The sequence below is a fragment of the Plecotus auritus genome, assembly GCF_963455305.1.
Source record: "Plecotus auritus genome assembly, chromosome: 13".
Lineage (NCBI taxonomy): Eukaryota > Metazoa > Chordata > Mammalia > Chiroptera > Vespertilionidae > Plecotus > Plecotus auritus.
Window position 1 is genome coordinate 29,488,338 of NC_137779.1, and position 12,522 is coordinate 29,500,859.

Below are 12,522 nucleotides of genomic sequence, written 5' to 3' on the forward strand. Positions count from 1 at the left end.
GGGGACGTTGGGCATTCTCTACGCCATTGCTCACTTTCTGTTTCTTTTGTAATACGTGTCGCCCTGTGAGAGGATCCATTTGTCTCCTTGCTCTTGGTCTGTCTTCTTCACGTCAGTCAAACTCCCTGAGGCCCAGGGCCGGGCCCGGCTGGTCACTGCGTGCCCCGTGCTGACAGCATGGTTAGCGCCCACGCCCTCAGGGAATGTTCTTTGAACAATCCAGTGAGTGCCACTTACCACATTACACAGACATCTCCTGTTTAGCGGGCTGTCTCCATCATTAAGTGTAAGCTACTTGAAGACAGGGAACGACTTTTTAAAGTCATTTTTAAAATATATTTTTATTGATTTCAGAGCGGGAGGGAGAGGGAGAGAGAGATAGAAACATCCATGATGAGAGAGAACCGTTGATCAGCTGCCCCCCGCATGCCCCATACTGGGGATCGAGCCCCCAACCCGGGCATGTGCCTTGTCGGGAAATAAAACTGTGACCTCCTGGTTCATAGGTCGACGCTCAACCACTGAGCCACACTGGCTGGGCGACAGCGACTGCCTTTTGGTAACCCTGTGTCTTCAGAACCCCGCCCACAGGCCATGCTCACGGTGGTCAGCTTCCTACAGTCCTTGAGCTAAGGAAGCTTTCACAGTGCTGAGGGCTATAAGGGAACAGGGACGCTGTGTGGCCTGCAAAGCCTGCCGTGTTCGCCATCGCTCTGGTCCTGCACAGAGAGTTGGCCACCTGCTGACAAGCTGGTGCCTCTGCCTGCCCAAGTGGAGAACTCGAATTGCTCACGCAGCACACGCCCCGGGCAGGCTCCCGGGAGGAGACGGCTCAGTGTGTTGAGCGGATAATCGGGTTAGCCAAGCCCTCAGGTGCTGGCCTGGGCTGAACTCATGGGGCACAAGCCTTGTTGCCAGCAGAACTTGGGGAGCCCTCACCCAGTGTCCCCTAGTGACGCAGGCCACGTGCTAACTGCGGATGGCTTCGAAGGGCAGTGTGTCTCGGGCTGGTGGGGACCGAGCTGAGAGGGAAGTGCAGCCCGTTGCCGGTGTCGTTTCAGGTGGAGATCTGCACTGGGGCCATGTTCATGGGCCTGGTTCTGGGGATGGATGTGTACCAGGCCACCGTGGTCCTGCTGACGGTCACCGGCGTTTACATGATCTCAGGTGAGGGGACTCAGCGCACAGGGGTTATGTTAACGCCAAAGCTCCGCCTCTTAGTGGCGACCTGGTGGACACTCAGGCCGGGTCTTCAGCTTTTGCGTTTTCCTGTGTCTGGAGCGCACACTGCTGAGGCCTGGAGGCTGCGGAGAACGGTGACAGTAATCAAGGCAGGAGTGCAAAGGAGCGCCCTCGCCTAGGAATGGGAGCGGGGGCGGCGGGGGCGACAGGGATGGTGTTTAGGTGGGGTGGTCTGGCACGGCAGGCTGCCAGGTGCAAGAATGGGACCCCAGGAAGGGAAGGAGGGGGCGGCTCAACCTCGGGCCACCCTGCTCACCTGGTACCTGGTCAGGCCGGCAGACAGGAACCTCTGTGGGGGCAGTTCTGTCCTCGGCAGTGAGGACGTGTTTCCAAGCCACGGTGCGGATCTGGGATGCTGGGAAGTGTCCCTGGCAGGTCACCCGTCGAGTGGAGAGAATCGGGGCCGGGAACGGAACGCACCCAGTCAGTGTCCTCGGTGTGGGCAGGGCGGGTGGGGCTTGTCTTCCCAGGGGCTGTCTGCACACATTTGGGGTGTCACAGCGGGAGAGGCCAGGGTGTGCTAACTGTTGCTTTCAACCTGAGATGTTAAAGAAACGGACAGGTTTTCCCCCAGGAAACTGCCAGGTTTCGGTTCATCCAAAAAATGGGGAGAAAGGGAGATTGATACATAGCGGGCAAGATAAGAATCCAGCAGGAGATCATAAAGGATGTTAAAGGGGGAACACGGCGCACCAAGACCACGCATGAGCAGTCGTAAGACCCGCTGCATTGAAGGGACAGAGGTGTGAGTGTGGAGATCTGGGGGAGACAAGCAGGTGGAACAGGACGCCAGGGCATCTTTCCACGGAGGAGCCCCACGTGGCGTCTGCCCCCCCTCCTGCCTCCTCAGGTGGCTTTATCACGGTGGTGTATACCGACACCTTGCACGCCAGCATCATCGTCCTGGGCTCGCTCTTGGTGATGGGCTTCGGTGAGTAAATCTCGAGAACATGGAGCACCGTGGGTGGGACCTCCGAAGCTGCTCGCTGCCCTCGGCCATGTCAGCATCTTCATCTCCAGATGAGGAGCCTGAGGCCCTCAGAACCCAAGAGGGTATCTGAGGTCGTGCTGAAATGCGGGGCGGGAGGGCTTCGCTTCCTTGAGAGAAAGGAGTCAAGTGCGCACGCAGGGCAGGTGTGAGCTAGAAGCAGTGTTACAGAGTGAACACTAGCCAGCCCCAAGTCAAGAAGTTCCCTTTTTCTTTTCTGCCTTTTCCAACTCGAGACCTTGTGTGTCTTTTTCTTGCCCTGTCACCCTGGCGTGGCCTTTAGCACGGCGCTTAAAGAGGCAGAGACAGCAGGCATTCTTGTCTCATGGCCAATGTTAAAGGAGAAGTTTTGAATGTTTCACAGTTGAAGAAAACATTTGCTGTCATTTTTTTTTAATATATTTTATTGATTTTTTTTTACAGAGAGGAAGGGAGAGTGACAGAGAGTTAGAAACATCGATGAGAGAGAAACATCGATCAGCCGCCTCCCGCACACTCCCTACTGGGGATGTGCCCGCAACCAAGGTACATGCCCTTGGCCAGAATCGAACCCGGGACCCTTCAGTCCGCAGGCTGACACTCTATCCACTGAGCCAAACCGGTTTCGGCTGCTGTCATTTTTTTGTAGACATTCTTTGTCACGCTGACATCGTTCCCGCCCATTCCTAGTTTACTACGATTGTTCCAGGGCCATCGCACCTTCAGGCATGGCTAGATCCAGGGTTCTGCCTGAACCAGCGAGCAGACAGCTCCAAACTGCCCCGCTAGCTGAGAACCCCAAAGGAAGGGAGCAGCCTTGTTTGATTTCTTAAGCAGACGAATAAATTCTGACTAGCTGAGCGTGGGCCTCAGATCCACTCCCGGGGGCTAGGGAACACTGGCCAGGCGGGGTCACATACTGACTGGGATGTGTGACGAGGCCCACGTAGGCCACACAGGATGGAACGAGCTGGGAAGAGGGGTTCTGCACAGCCACCAGGGTCCCCCCGGACTCTTCCTTCTCTTTGAGAAAAACGAAAAACGGTGTCTCTTCTTAGACACAGGCAGTCTCAACTAGCTGTCACTCCCTTGCACTTTGTATATTAGATACAGTTCATCAGCCTGGGTCCCACTTGGCCGTCTCGGCTCTCTAGGTGTGTGCTGTGGGCAGTTTACGGTACTGATACATCCTGTGTTGTTTTTCAGCCTTTAAGGAGGTGGGAGGGTACCAGGAGCTGCTGCATAAGTACCCCAACGCGAAGCCCAGCATAATCCGAGAGGGAAACTGGACTGCCACGCCCGAATGCTACCTCCCTCGCGCAGACTCGTTCCACATCTTCCGAAACGCCGTCACGGGAGACCTCCCCTGGCCTGGCGTCCTCTTTGGCATCCCCATCCTCTCCGTGTACTACTGGTGCAGCGACCAGGTAATGAGACCGTAGCGGCCAGGTGACTGCGTGGGGCTGGCGATGCCAGGCTCCTCCCAGCGGGCCTGTCCGCGCTCAGTGGTCAGGTCTGCCTTCGGATCCCTATTTACTGCCCCGTAATGTAGATGAAATGGTGTTCAAAGGCATTTCGCCCACGGTGCCATCTACAGCACAGCAGCTGTTTCTATTTTTTTCTTCTTTCCTGTCATTCGCTAAAACACAGTTTTTTGGACACGAAAAAATGAGTCGGTTCTCCTCGGCGGAGTCAATCAATTAAATGCAGCCCATCAGTATATCAGTTGGATTTTTTTAAGGACTCAAACTTACTCTGAAAATTCTGTGCCTCTCTCTCAATGGTGGATCATGAAATAAATGGTGAAGTATTCATACAGTGAAAAGGAAATATGGGAATAAAAAGAAAGTAAAGCTGCATATAGTAACATGGATAAATCTTTTTTATTTCAGAGAGGAAGGGAGAGGGAGAGGGAGAGAGAAACATCAGGGATGAAAGAGAACCATTGACCGGCTGCCTCCTGCAGGCCCCCTACTGGGGACTGAGCACACAACCCGGCATGTGCCCTGAGTGGGAATCGAACCGTGACCTCCTGGTTCATAGGCTGATACTCACCCACTGAGCCACGCCGGCCGGGCAGATTAACCACTCTGGTCATGCTGGCTGACTCGGATGGACTTCTCCCTGTAGAATCGAGGTGTACGTGCTACTGCTGCATCCGGCGCTGTTCAGTTACCGTCACGCTGTGGGCACTTTCCCGCGTGGTTTAAATGTCTCCAGGGATGTCGTCGTAGCGCACGCGTCGTGCTGGATGGTTCTGATGCACTGGCCCCGGGCTTGGCTTTTCCTTAAGTGCTTCGCCTCCTGCCAACTGTCCTGTTCTGCTCGGCCGAGCACACGCTGCCTCTTAAAGCAGGCGCCCCATGAAATGGGGTCATAAAACCTCTTCTGGAGGACATGTTTGCATCTTAAAGGTCTCGACCAGCTCATTTACATGAGCGGAGTGACGTTGGTCCGAGTTCGGAATACCCATTTGTCGCCGGGAACCCCCCTTTGCTTTGATTGAGGGCTCTGTTCCTTCTACCCAGCAGAGACGGTCTGTGGCCCCTAGGAGGAAGTTCCGTCCTTGCGTGGGGACAGGCTGTAAGCACTGCACCAGTGCCAGCCACGGGGCCAAGGTCACGCACGCCATCCCTGTCCCCTCCGGCAGCTGTGCACTGAGCAAAGCGCACTTCCTGGTCACGCACCTCCTCTGGCTGGGGTGCCCTGGAGAAGCCTGGGTGAGGGTCACCCCCATTCTCTCCGCCAGGGGCGGGCTCTGTGTGCCTGATAGAGCAGCCACCTCCCTCACCGTGTGCCTTTCCTTGGCAGATCTTTGTCCAGAGGTGCCTGGCGGGGAGGAACATGTTTCATGTGAAGGGGGGCTGTATCCTTTGCGGGTACCTGAAGCTGCTGCCCATGTTCACGGTTGTGATGCCCGGAATGATCAGCCGCATCCTGTACACAGGTAAAGTCTTGGTCCTGATGTGTTTGCCCGGTCCGCTCCTGACTTAGAGACCCAGAAACCATCTGGGTGGCCAGGGCTCCTACAGTGAACTGGTGTCCAGGCCCCAGATCGCTGCCTGGGGAGCCCAGGGTTTGGGTTAGGGGTACGGCTGAGAGAAGTCTGGCAGAGGCCATGGAGGTAGGTGGCTGGAGAGGATTCCAGAGAGAGCCGTTCAGGCAGGGAAGAGCCGACCAGTGCTCCGCGCCAGGAAGGCTGGGTTCGTCCCCTGCCCCGGCGGTCCTGTGGGCGGGTGCTGTGCTGGGATCTGGCGATGCTGTCCCTGCGCTCACGGCTGCAGAGAGGGCTTGTACCTCATTGCATCGATAAGGCTCAAAGGAGGGGGAACTCCACGTAACCCCCAAAGTACGTCTGGCTCTGAGGCCCACATTCTTTCCATTAAATGCTGCGAAAGCATCCCTTTTCCCTCAATGAGCTGTCGTAATCCTGTGGATAGGCCATCCCCGAGTGTTACTAGCTGCTGGCTGCAGGGCCCGGTTTGAATGGCCCGTTCAGCCTGTGGGGAGCGTGCACTCTGTTAGAGGCAGCCAGGGCCACACAGCCGGCCACCGCCCTAGCGTCTTCCACCGCCCTAGCGTCTTCCGCTGCAGCGCCGCGACCAGGCCAACGGGCCACACTGCTTGCTGCTCAGCATGTGCAGTGACATCTCCCACCCAGGTCGTCTTCCCGCCTGCCCCGAGACGTGCCTCTTTTCCTTTTTCTTTTTTTAAAAATATATTTTATTGATTTTTACAGAGAGGAAGGGAGAGGGAGAGAGAGTTAGAAACATCGATGAGAGAGAAACATTGATCAGCTGCCTCCTGCACACTCCCCACTGGGGATGTGCCCGCAACCAAGGTACATGCCCTTGACCGGAATCGAACCTGGGACCCTTCAGTCCGCAGGCCGACGCTCTATCCACTGAGCCAAACCGGTTAGGGCTTTTTTTCTTTTCTTTAATATGTTTTATTGATTGCAGAGAGGAAGGGAGAGGGAGAGAGAGGAACGTCCATGACGAGAGAGAATCATGGACCGGCTGCCTTCTGCACGCCCCACACTAGGGATCGAGCCCCAACCCAGGCCTGTGCCCTGAGTGGGAATCGAACCGTGACCTCCTGGTTCCTAGGTTGACGCTCACCCACCGAGCCACGCCTCTCTGATCCTGGTTCCCTTCTAGTTCTAGCAGGAAGGGAGGCGTGCTCTGTGTCAGCACCCCCACATCTGGTCTTCGCGTCAGGCAGCGCTCCTGTGGGCCTCAGAGGTGCCTCTGCATTAAATGGAAAATAGGCCCCTGTGCTCTCCAGGACCCAGGAGCCCTGGCGTCATGCCCCCTCCATACTACCGACCATCCCCCTCCATACTACCGACCACCCCTCCCGGACAGACGGACAGACAAGGTCGGCAGGATTGCGTGTGTTTGGGACTCTGAAAGCTGCTGAGGGCGGGAGGAAGCAGGAGCATAGCTCTTCCCTCTGGCGGAAGTGGCCTCAGGAAGCCACGGTCCCTCCAGCCTCTGACCGAGAGGTGCGTAGAGGGGATGGAATGCACGGGGGAGAGCCCTGGGGTGCAAGGGCCAGAAGCACGTGTCCCAGCCCTCAGGAACGGCCCAGTCAGGGACCCACTTGCACATGCCCAGTGTCAACAGCCAGAGGCTCTCCGCGTGAAGGCTGGCACTGCCACGTTCCCGGAAGAAGACGCCGTGCAGCAGCCTGGATGCTCTGGCCTGCCTGACCTGGGCCTCCCCCCGCCAGGTCTGGGCCACGCGCTGCCTCTCCGTCCAGTCTTCTCTGTAGCCTCTGTGACTGGGCTTTTGTTTGAAAAACTGCCTTTTGGCTCCTTTTTTCTGGACTGCTGTCACCTCCAGGCCGTCCAGTGGCAAGGCTGTCACAGCAGCACCAGCCTCTGTCCCACCAGCTCACCCCCCGAAGCAAGGGTGCTTCCTTCCCAGCGGGTCCTGCAGAAATCCCAGGGGCGTCCTCGCGAACTCACATGGGTGACAGGCAACAGGCGTGGTGACCAAGGAGCAGGAATTCCCAGAATGGCCAGGCCCGGCTCCTGGCCCCCCACGCCACACCAGGCAGGCTGAGGTTCCGGTACCGACGCGGGGGGAGAGCAGAGTGGGCGGATGCAGGCGGCCGCGCACTGTGCCAGCCCCTTGAGCGTTCACGTGCTTTCTCCAGGAGCTTGATAACCACTTCCTAAGCTAGACAGCTGTCCCCAACAGGACCGCCGCTGTCCCCGCAAACCTGGGCGTAGCCTGCCTCCTCCTGGTCCGTGTTCGTGTTCTGTGGGGTTTCTCACGTGGCAGCTCTGTATCCTGGGTGTAAGCTCTTGGAGGGTTCATCACAGTCACTCCCTTTACTTCCCTTTATCCAGAATTTCCTCCCAAGTACCCCAAAATTGCACCCTATCCGGGCCAAGGGCTAGAGCAGGGGTGGGCAAACTTTTTGACTCGAGGGCCCCAATGTGTTCTTAAACTGGACCGGAGGGCCGGAACAAAAGCATGGATGGAGTGTTTGTGTGAACTCATATAAATTCAAAGTAAAGGAGCGGAGGGGAGAGCAAGAGAACCGGATAGAACAGCCGGATCCGGCCCGCGGGCCGTAGTTTGCCCACGGCTGGGCTAGGGTGATGAGCTGCTCACACGTTAGGTGAGATCCGTTTGCTTTCCTAACAAGTGGCGGGATCACTAAGAAGACGTGTCAGCGTCCCGGGACTGGCTTTGGGTCAGGCAGTGAATTGGTGGAAGCATCAGCTTCCCTGACTCCTCAGCGCCTACCTCCTAGCTTTTGTCTCTACCCCAGCTCCCCACGAGTGGCTAGGATCATGAACCGGAAGCGTCCCCAGTCACCCCAGAACCCGTCAGATGAGGAATCTGTCATCCCACTGCATTCCTCCCCTGAGCTCAGGTTTTAGAGCTGCAGGACCAACATGTTGGCTCACCTCTCTCTGCAGACAAGGTGGCCTGCGTCACACCTTCGGAATGCCAGAAGCACTGCGGCACCAAGACCTCCTGCAGCCCCATCGCCTACGCCCTGCTCATCGTGGGGCTGCTGCCCAAAGGTAAGGAAGGGCCTGCCCCCTCCCCCCGGCCGGCAGGCTCCGCGCTGGGCGTCGGCCTAGGAGCCAGGAGGCCCCGGTTGAGTCCCGGTCAGGGCACAGGCCCGGATTTCAGGCGTGATCTCCCGTGGGGAATGCAGGAGGCAGCCGATAATGATCCTCTCTCATCGTTGATGTTTCTCTCTCCCTCTCCCTTCCTCTCTGACATCAATAAAAATGTATTTTTAAATATTTAAGAAGGAGAAGAAAGAAATGGACCCTGCCAGGCCACAGAGATCCGGGATGTGTGCACCTAGGGCGTGTGCCTCGGGCTGTGGCTCATCTGCAGGCAGCCGTCCCCCTGGTGGGAACGGAGGCATGAGGGAGGGGGCTGTCGGGCGCCTGGAGCAGGGCCAGTCCACGGACACGGGTGTGCCTGCCGAGCCCATTGTGCGCCCTGGGCCTCGCTGCTGCGGCCTCCAGGCTCCCAGCAGACCAAGGTCCCTGCCCCGTGGGAGCCTGGCAGGTCACAGGGCTCGGTGTTGGGTTATCGCTAACATTGGGGAGCACTCTGCATGGGGACTGTGTGCCCCGTCTCCCTGACTTGTCTGAACCTTACAACAGCCTGTGGTAATGCTTTTAGGTTATCACTAACATTGGGGAGCACTCTGTATGGGGTTTGTGTGCCCCGTCTCCCTGACTTGTCTGAACCTTACAACAGCCTGTGGTAATGCTTTTATGCCCACTTTACAGATGAAAACACAGAGGCACAAGGAACAGCAGCACCACTGCTGAAGGTCTAGAGTCTGACCTTCTCCGCGCCTCTGGCTCCTCACCTGTAAAGGGGGGAGGCAGCAGTGGGCTCTGTCGCACAGGGTGGGAGGGAGGATCGGCAGGCTGCTGCCCAAGAAATGTTCTGGTACAAAGTAACCCTCAGGAGAGATTAGCTCCCATTATATCAAGACATAGCAGGAAGCGAGTAAGTCTCTCACAAAGCAAGGACAAATGGAACGTGTTCATCTCTGCGATGAAATTTCACTCCAAGTCGAACTTGCCTGTTTTGTGGAGAAAATGCGGTACCTGGCCAGTTTCCTTAGGAGGCCTACCCGCCCTCCTGGCGTGGACAGAGCCGCAGGCCCCGGAGATGTCCCTTCTCTTCCAGGTGCCCGAGGCCTGATGCTGTCCGCCCTGTGGGCTTCTCTCATGTCCACCCTGACCTCCGTTTTCAACAGCGCCAGCACCCTCTTCACAGTGGACATCTACACCCAGATTCGGCCGACGGCCACCGAGCGGGAGCTCATGGTGACAGCCAGGTGAAGGATTGCTGCGACGCTTCGGCTACTGCCGGCCGGGACGCGATGGCCCAGGGTCATTGCGAAACATGTAGACCGTGAGGCTACCTGTGGAATCAGCCTGTCTGTACACAGTATGAGTCTGTATGTTTTTGCTGCCGCTTTGCAATGAAGATGTATTGCTTTTATAATCACATAGAAAGTTTACTTGGGAAAAGAATTAAGTAATCACTGGAAAAAGTTAGCATAGTTGACTGTCGCTCCAAAATAGTCCTTGTTGAGGACATTGACATGCAGTGTCTCACCATCTCAGTTAGTCCTCATGCCATTGAAGGAAGTTCTACCGTCTTATTCTCTTTGGGAAGGTGGGGGGAGAGGCCGAGAGAAGGGAATTGACCTAGCTAAGGTCCCACGGTAAGTAGGAGGATTCGTCCATCTTAGGGCCATGGTGTCACCCACGATGCCACACAGCACCATGCTGGGCCTGGAGTGGGGACACAGCCCTGCAGAATGTGGCCCTGTCTCTATTCCAGAGGTTTCACAGTGGCCGCCCTTGGACCACATGCAGCCTGCATGCATGTAACGTGGCCTAATGTGTCTCGATGCTTCCCTTGTCTTGCATGAAGAAGCATGTAGCTCATCTCCTTTCTCTCTCTAATCCCTGCTTCTGAGGTTGTCTTTACATTTTGACTAGCAGTCCGTAGTTTAAAGGTGCTTTTCTGAGAAATGGATAGTTTTCATGTATTACATATTTTAAGCATGACTGCCTCAAACCCACCCTGCAAATATGGTAAAAGCCCATTCCTGATTCAGGAGCAGGCGAACGAACAGTTTGGTCGTCGTCGTTCAGAAGTTGAGGGTTTTGTCTGCAGCCACGTGGCCCTGTTAGTGTTTAGGGGTACGGCTGTCTCCTCTGCCCCACACTCAGGATGGCACTGGAGTTCCATCTGAGGGGTAACTGAATTAACCGTTCATGGCTTGTAGACATTTTATTGGCAAGGGGGGAAACACACCAATCTACATTGACTGTTGGTTTAACTTACAGGTTTTTTGTTATCATCTTACTCATTGTCACCATCATCTGGGTCCCTATAATCCAAACGACGAGCAGTGAACAGCTGTTCGACTACATGCATGCAGTTAAGAGTTACCTGGTGCCCCCCATCGCTGCCATCTTCCTGCTCGCCATATTTTGCAAGAGAGTCACTGAGCAGGTAGGTGGGCTGTCGTCTTGGCCAGAGTTGCCCGGGAAAGGTCGCCAGTGCTTCCGGGTTCACAGCGTGGCATCGCGTGCTTTCTGAGAGAGGGTTTCCTCCCGGAAAGGTGTGCTCACGCTCCCTCGTGCCTGTGGGGAAGGCCGGCTCCGATTTGCTTCCCTCCCTTTGCAGCGTAACCCTCCCTCGCACACGTCTGGCTGTGGGAGAACGTCCGTCACTGGCCTCTGAGTTGGGATGTGTCTTGCTCAGAGATTTCCCGTGCACAGTGGGACGCACAGTGTGGCTCCCTCCACCTTCCCTGCAGTGAGGGCCGGCTCTGCCAGCCACACTTTAAGCAAAGATCCCAGGAAGGGCTCAGTTGTGCTTTCATCAGACTTTGAAAGCACAGTTTGTCAGAATTTTTTATTTTTTGTTTGAGTCACATTTTTAAAAAATAGATCCTTATTGATTTCAGAGAGGAAGGGAGAGGGAGAGAGAGAGAGAAACATCAATGATGAGAGAGAGTCATTGATCGGCTGCCTCCTACATGCCCCACACTGGGGATCGGGCCTGCAACCCAGGCATGTGTCTGACCCAGAATTGAACCGTGGCCTCCTGGTTCATAGGTCGACACGCAACCATTGAGCCACGCCGGCCGGGCTCCAGATACACTTGAGAAGTAGAGCCAGCAGAATTGGCTAATGGGTGGGAGGTAGGGCAGGATGGAAGGGAAGAACAGGGACGAGCAACCTGGGAGATGGAGGTACCCCTTACAGGACGGGGAGGACTAGGTCTCTGGACACATTGTATTGGAGGTACCTGTGTATGACCCACCTTACAAGCATGCGCAGTGTTTCTGACGTTCTGACTAGCCCAAGGGGGCGTGCACGTTCTCGGGTCTGTGTTCAGCCCAGAAGGCACCCCACCCTGGTGCTCACACAGTGCTCCTGCGGGGGGGGGGGGGGGGGGGCGGGGCGCGGCGCTAGCATGACAAGGTTGGCTTCAGAGCTCAACTACTCAGGGAGCTGAGGCTGAGGGGGCTGTGCATCCCCCCCACCCCCCTCAGTGACCCTCGGGGCTCCTCCCCCGGCAGGGGGCCTTCTGGGGGCTGATCGGCGGACTCCTGATCGGCTTCATCCGGATGGTGTCTGAGTTTGCCTACGGACGCCAGACCTGCTCGACAAGCAGCAAGTGCCCTCCGATCATCTGCGGCGTGCACTACCTCTACTTCGCCATATTCCTCTTCGTCGTCAGTCTGCTCACCATCCTGGGCATCTCCTTGCTCACAGACCCGATTCCGGACAAGCACGTAAGTCCCGCCCCGGGTGTTCTGGGTCAGCCGCCGGCCCAGGGGCCCAGCAGCGGGACCCGGGCTCCACCAGCTGGGCCAGAAGTGGCCGAGTCCCTGCGTTTGCTTCGAAAGGGGCGGGCGGGGCCAGGCACAGGGGATGGACCAGACACAGGCAGGTCAGCAGAAAGGGCGCTGCCTCACACTCCAAGCGAAACTCACCCCTCCAGCAGCCCCCTGCCGGTCGGCGCTCACCGAGAATGGGAAGTTTGCTTTTAAAGTACACACTTCCCTTGGAAGTGTTGCATTCCCTAACCTCGGTGTGAATTAACAGAATCAGGTCAGGCCCCGCTGCCACCACCCAGAGACAATTAAGCCAACGGTGGGGGGCGGGGGGCAGTCCTTTGGGCAGCTGCCTGCGCCCGCTCGGTGGGGTGGGCGTCCCCCGGCTCTCCCGGCGCGGGCGGTGTTGCACACTTCCCAGTCGCCCCGTCGGAAAGGAGAAAGCCTGGGCT

The 12,522-nt window shown here is 56.9% G+C and overlaps 1 protein-coding gene across 1 annotated transcript in view; it reads left to right on the plus strand.

The window, feature by feature from the left end:
- LOC308238110 (sodium/glucose cotransporter 1-like) overlaps nt 1–12,522 on the plus strand; it is a 30,200-nt gene that overhangs the window by 12,757 nt on the left and 4,921 nt on the right. The window contains exons 6-13 of the mRNA XM_080649710.1: nt 1,062–1,167; nt 2,093–2,173; nt 3,416–3,636; nt 5,021–5,156; nt 8,148–8,255; nt 9,394–9,544; nt 10,569–10,737; nt 11,813–12,028. Coding sequence (XP_080505836.1) covers nt 1,062–1,167; nt 2,093–2,173; nt 3,416–3,636; nt 5,021–5,156; nt 8,148–8,255; nt 9,394–9,544; nt 10,569–10,737; nt 11,813–12,028 — 1,188 coding nt within the window. The remainder of the gene's footprint in view (nt 1–1,061; nt 1,168–2,092; nt 2,174–3,415; nt 3,637–5,020; nt 5,157–8,147; nt 8,256–9,393; nt 9,545–10,568; nt 10,738–11,812; nt 12,029–12,522) is intronic.